The 6,716-nt window shown below is 42.2% G+C and overlaps 2 protein-coding genes across 5 annotated transcripts in view; one reads left to right on the forward strand and one right to left on the reverse strand.

Annotated features, from left to right (window-relative positions):
* The window catches only part of LOC103397252 (transcription factor 7-like 1-A), a 287,021-nt gene that overhangs the window by 30,385 nt on the left and 249,920 nt on the right, over positions 1 to 6,716 (reverse strand). The gene's annotated exons all lie outside the window — the stretch shown is intronic.
* Positions 5,226 to 6,716, forward strand: part of LOC103397255 (phosphoinositide-3-kinase-interacting protein 1-like) — a 13,117-nt gene continuing 11,626 nt past the window's right edge. Inside the window, exon 1 of one of the 2 annotated variants that reach the window (XM_017042725.2) lies at positions 5,226 to 5,907. In XM_017042725.2, coding sequence (XP_016898214.1) covers positions 5,799 to 5,907 — 109 coding nt within the window. In that variant the 5' untranslated portion in view covers positions 5,226 to 5,798. The remainder of the gene's footprint in view (positions 5,908 to 6,716) is intronic. The other variant, XM_025052741.1, reaches the window with a different exon arrangement.

Raw genomic sequence — 6,716 nt, forward strand, 5'->3', positions numbered from 1 at the left:
TCTGATATCTCTTGGATGGATTTCTTCTTTTGTTTCAGCCTCAGGATGGTCTGTTTCACCTCCATCGAGAGCTCCTTTGAGCGCATGTTTTGCGTTCACATGGACAGCTTCAAAATGCAAACAACACACCTGGAATCAACTCCAGACCTTTTAACTGCTTAGTTGATGACAGGTTAACGAGGAATGAGTGCATGCAGCCTTGTTTGTTTGTTTTTTTGCAGCCTTCAGAGTCAACTGTCCAATTACTTTTGGTCCCTTGAAAAAGAGGCAGCTACATATTAAAAAGCTGTAATTCCTAAACCCTTGCTCCAATTTGGATGTGAATACTCTCAAATTACAGCTGAGAGTCTGCACTTTAAGCTGATACTTATTATATAATTGTATCCTGAATATGTTTTCGTTAACAGCTAAAATAACAAAACTTGTCACTGTCCAAATACTTTTGGGCCTAACTGTATGTTCTTCATAGGAAATAACTACATGAAATGTCCTATTGCATTAAGTACAATACGGTGATTTGACGAAGTTACTCACCAAGGCTCCAGTAGGTGGCAATGTGTCTTCTTTTTATTTCGACCTCAGTTCTCTGGCGCATAACTTTTCATATAAAGTAGGTCTAGAAAAGAAGTTCCACTGGAGACAAAAAAAATCACTTAGAAAATGTGATACTCTTGCCTTGACAGCAGGGTTGTGTTTTTGACAAACACAACCCACACAATAAAAAACTTAAATGGTTTACACACAGCCTTGGTTTAAGTCCTGATTAAAACTCAGGTCCATGGTAGTGGATCATCAGACACAGGTTCAGAAGAATGGTTGAAATACCTTTGAAAACTGGTTTTAACTGGTTCAACACCCACATCAGAGGACTACTCCAGGCAAGGGACTCAGCACTGAGGTCAAGAGACAGGGAGGTCTACAGAAGGGCTAGAGTGGACCTGAACAGAGGCATCAAGGCTGCTAAGACAAAATACAGAGAGCAGATAGAGGCCAAATTCAGGGAATACCACTCCATGTGGAAAGGCATTCAGAACATCACAGACAACAGACAATGCCACTCCACCCCCTCCTCCACCGACACTTGGACCAACACCCTTTTCTCCTGCTTTGAAGAGGACAGCAGACAGGCAGAGGACACACAGCTGACACTTTCAGAGCACGACCAGCCCTCCACCATCCAACAACACCAGGTACTACGGGTCCTGCGAAGCATCAGCACCAGCAAAGCAACAGGACTGGATGGAGTACCAGGGAGGGTGCTGAAGTCATGTGCCCAATAGCTTGCTGCTGTATTCACCACCATCTTCAACTGCTCATTTCAGCATGCCACAATCCCCATCTGCCTGAAAACCACCACCATAAACCCTGTGCCCAAGTCCACTGCCATCACAGGGTTAAATGACTACCAGCCTGTGGCTTTGACACCGGTAATCATGAAATGTATGGAGAGACTGGTGTTGTAGCATGTCAAGGCCCACATCCCACCTGGCTTTGACCAACATCAGTTCGCCTACAGGTCCAACAGCTCCACAGATGACGCCATCTCCATCGCCCTCCATTCCGCCTTCAGCCACATTGAGAACCACAGGACATACCTCAGGATGCTGTTTGTTGACTTCAGCTTGGCATTTAATTGCATAAGCCCCAGCTGACTGATCAACAAACTGAAAACACTGCAGCTTAGAACCTCCATCTGTCTGTGGATAAAGGACTTCCTGACTAACAAACCCCAGCATGTCAGGATGGGCACCTCCACATCCTCCACCATCATCCTCAACACTGGTGTTCCCCAAGGCTGTGTCCTCAGTCCAGTCTTGTACTCATTGTACACCCACGACTGCGTTGCCACCCATGGATCCAACACCCTCATCAAATTTGCTGATGACACAACCATTGTTGGACTGATCAGCAATGATGACGAGACACCATACAGGGAGGAGGTCCAAGCATTGGCGGCCTGGTGCAGCGACAACCACCTCAATCTCAACACCAAGAAGACAAAGGAAATCATCATTGACTTCAGAAAAACAAGGACCACGCTGCACTCGGGCCTGAGTATCAACGGGGAAGAAGTGGAGCGGGTCAAAACTTTCAAGTTTCTCTGCCTGCACATCTCAGAAGACCTGGGCTGGACTGTGAACACCACCCACATTATTAAATAGGCCCAGCAGCGTCTCTTCTTCCTGAGAACGCTGAGGAGGAACAAACCCCCCTCACCTCCGCTTAAAAACTTCTACCGCTGCACAACAGATAGTGTCCTGACCTACGGATGCACGGTGTGGTATACCAGCTGCACTACACACGAGAAGAAACAACTGCAGCAGATCATTGGCTCCCCGCTCCCACGCCTGGAGGAGATCCATTCCAACCGTCTCCTCCAAAGGGCCAAAAAGATCAGAGATGATCCCGCTCACCCAGGACACACTCTATTCTCCAGCCTCCCGTCTGGCAGACTCAGAGTTCTGAAAGCCTGCACCAACTGGATGAGGAACAGCTTCTTCCCCATGGCTGTGAAGAGACTGTTGCAGGACTTAAATTTTATTGTATCCTGTACAATGACAATAAAGCTTCTTCTTCTTTAAATCAGTGTTGTAAACAACTGCTGGCTGCAGCTACACTGATGTGCACTTGATATTATCCGCAGTTGCGTTATGTTTATGATAGAGCTAACGGCAAAATATTGTCATCATAACAACACAGTGTTGGCATTAATCAGTTTGCCTGAAGGGTTGAACCGAGCGTTGCATAACTGTTTCTCATCCGTGGGAAAACACAAGGTTGACTTAGATTTAGTCACGCTCCCAGGAACTGGGTTTCTTCAAACTTGACCTTTCCCAATTGGCTGGAAAAGATCCAATCACATTCACATACTTTGACTCCTGCCCCCTGAGATACAGCTTTAAAAGATCAAGTTCTACTGAGGGGAAATCTTTGGTACTGTTTTACCCAGGTTGTTCTCTGATCACAAAACCAAAAGCAATTATATATTTATGTCAATTTTCTTGTGATAAAAAATTGTGTTGATCAATGTAAAACACTATAATTCATAGATATCGTTGTCTTAAAATATTATTTTTTAAGCAGTTAGTTAGTTAACTGCTTAAAACGTAAAGTCGAGATGTCTGAATTCAATGTTTATACTGGCATCCCTTGATCCAAAATATTTGTTTCAGAAAACAAGATGACAAATCCATTTTGAGCAATGAAGCATTATTCAATTTCACAGTAATGAAAAAAACTCTGTCGATTAATTTGTTCTGACTGCTGTCCTAGAAACTGACTTGGACTCTTACTCTATTGACATGGACCTAATCGTAACACCATAGCTGTTGGACTTGGAGTAATCTTTTTTTAATCCAGGTGAACTGGATGGGAAATCCTGGTGACGTAGCACAAACTGGGCTGGACTAAAACTGCTGTATGAACACACCACCATTCACTTCTTTTGGATCATTAATGGTAACAATCGTCCTCATGTGATGATGCAGGAAAAAATATGTTCAGGTTTTCTCCTTCTGTCTGTACAAATACATTGAAACATTACTTATTTTTACACAAAATAAATGTTTGGATTCAAACACTGGTGTCCTTAACCTAAACAAGTGGCCCACTGCTGCTGCCCACCAACTGAATGAATGATTCGCGGATTAACTGTGACCAAGATGCTGCTCATTAGAAAGACCTGGGTGTGGGAAAGCCCAGTATAGTAAAAGATGTTAGTAGTAGTTTTCCACTTTAATAATATTAAGTCTGTACATTCTGTTTAGGCCTCCTTACTGCAATGTTTGGTTTTGTGTACAAAAAGTTACAACCACGAAAGGCTGCAGTGCTACAAATACATTTAGCTTTATCAGCACACAAAAAAACTCAGAGTCCAAAGGTTGAAGGTGGTGCAAAGCACTTGAGGCGTTGATAATGGTGACTCTGATTACCGTGACCATTGCATGTTCTTTAGCAACTGACTCTATCGGTGCACAGATATGGTGCATGGGTTAAGGATTTGCCCATTCAAGGTTGTGGAAGATAATCCTCAGCACCACCTGACTCCACACTTCATTCAGTTAATTTTAGACCTGTGACTGAGCATTTGCGGTCGTGCAAATGCACAGCTGCTGAACTTAAAGTGGTTCCAGCTCTGAATTTGATCACTTACTATAAATAAAATCCAGTTCCTGGTACACTGTAACTGTAGTTATGCAATTTGAAAGGTGAACTGGTGCAGATTTAGAGATGAGCTCCATTTCATGCCACAGAGCTCATATAACGTATGATGTAAAATGACACTGATGCTGACGGTGAAGTTTTTTCCTACCTTATGATCAACACCTGACTTTTTTCTATTAAATTAAGTATTTCTCGCAGAGAAAAAGGCAACTCTGATATAATTTCACACAAAATTCATAAAATGGTTAGAAAATTATGTCAAATTCGCCTTTTTTTCGTTTTTTTTTTTTTTTCCAATGCACACAGAAAATAAACTGAATATATACCTACCAAAACGAGTAACGTTCAATAACTCAATAGAAGAAATGCTTATTTTCATGGAAAAATGTCAGGGGCCCATACACTTCCATCCAAGTCTGTAGGCCAATGTCAGAATTGTAAACGAGCTTATGCAATACTGTAAACCCTGCGCTAATTTAGTAAGGTACTGTTTTAAAACAGCTGAAAAATCACAGCGCTATTAGACATTCGAATTATGCGAAATACACATAAGTTCGCAGGCAACATGAGCAAGTTTTATGACTATGAAAATTACGCGAATTTAGTAAGGAACTGTTTTAAAAGAGCTGGAAAATTCGGAGGCTACATGAGCAAGTTTTATGACTATATGAAAATGACGATAATTCGCAGTAATGCAGTAGCTATTCAAACTGCATTCAGACACGATCTCAAACAAACAACAAACTAACCTTGGTTAATGGTCGGGTAGCAGAAAACTATGGCTTGTCTGCAGCGGCAAATTGGCCGATGTACACATGCGCAGTTAACTCGGGTAGGAAAAAACTATAGGTAGCAAAAAAACTCCAGAACACCGACAAGAGGAATTAGCCAGGTCCCCGGACTCGCCGCTGCTGTGTCAGCGCAGAGCAGGCACACTTTGCCCCCCCCCCCCTCTTGTGTTTATATGTTGCGCTGTCACGAGAGTCACGTGACGCGCAAAGCAAACAAACAAGCAAGTTGCCGGCTCAGGTTCATCAACACAAGCACAGAGAAAATACAACAGAAGAATGGCAGAGAGGAAGAGGAGCGCCGTGTGGCTGTATTTTCAAGTCGAAAACGAGACAACAGCAAAATGTGGGATTTGTAAAATGCTAGTCAGGTATAGTGGAAACACTACCAATTCACATAAACATATCCATAGCCATAAACATGGAGCTACAAAAACGGAGAGACGAGGAGAGAAAAAAGTTTGATATTTTTCTATTTAATTATAAACTGTGTCCTACTTTTGTCCTGGGTTTTGACTATTTAATAATAAAAAAGGAAACATCACAAAAAACACTTAAGGTCATGAAAATTAATTAAGATTTAGCAATTCAATGACGCATCTACCTTTATTTAAAAGTATCGTATCGGTATCGGCGATAGTGGCAGTAGATCAGATCGATACCAAAATATGCAGTATCGCACACCACTACTGTTTACCAAGAAAACTAAGCTCCTCTGACAAAAACAAGGGGCTGCGACTGCAGGGAGAGAGCAGTGTGGCTGATTTACTCTAAGCACAGGCTCCTCAACCACTGAATCTCCGTTCAGATTATACCGTCAGTCTTTGACTCCTAACACCGAGCAGCATGTCGTGGGTGACTTCAGCCTCACAGCTCTGCACAATGTTTCTGTCTCTGCACGCTGTTTTCCTGTGTGCTGTGGCCATGGTGGAAAGCAGCAGTGGAAACGAACAAGGTAAGAAAAAAATAGTTTTTGTCGTGGTAAGGTTTTACCACCCCGGATTCGTTGATCAAGAACTTTCACAAAGTATAAAGAAAAGACAAAAGTCGTTGCTCGAGTTCGCCTGTGCACAGGGAGGATCCAGCGGCGAGTCAGGGGATCGACTGCTGAATTCTGCTCTCTCCACAAACTCAGGCTCGTTTTATTGACACACACATCCAGGTGGTACATATCAAGCGATACAGACTTCATTTGTTCTACACACGCACATACATTTTTTTTGGCAACTGCATCTACACCGTTGGTTTCTCATCCTGTTCTTATCGCACCCAGGTGCTGTTGTTGTGACCTTGTGTTCTAACTATGAACCCAGCCATTGTCAAATTGTATTCTAAAAGTTTCTGTTTCCCATCACACCAAGTACTCCTCTTTTCACAACAAACCTTGGTTTTATCTCAACCTCGCAGCTCCTTCTCTACATCTGCATGTTTTCAGTTCTAGCTTTAAGCAGCATTTTATGTTCAAGCTGGTTATATGTTTTAGCACATCTCTTATGATCTTTTTAAAACATGATTATATATGTTGCATACTTCTATAAACTATGAACACATTTATTTGTATTTTGTTAATTTGTTTTTTTCTACCAAATATTTATTTAAAAACTCAAACTGAAAACCACAGATACTATTTTTCTTTGCTCTTCTCTCACCACCCAGTCCATGTGTTGCTCCTCTTATTTTAGACTGTATTATATCCAGAGGTGTGGAGTACAAAGGAGAAAAACAGAACTCCTCCTTGGGTCTGACCTGTCTGGTCTGGACCAG

Source organism: Cynoglossus semilaevis, chromosome W, assembly GCF_000523025.1.
Source record: "Cynoglossus semilaevis isolate Cse_v1.0 chromosome W, Cse_v1.0, whole genome shotgun sequence".
Classification (NCBI taxonomy): Eukaryota; Metazoa; Chordata; class Actinopteri; order Pleuronectiformes; family Cynoglossidae; genus Cynoglossus; species Cynoglossus semilaevis.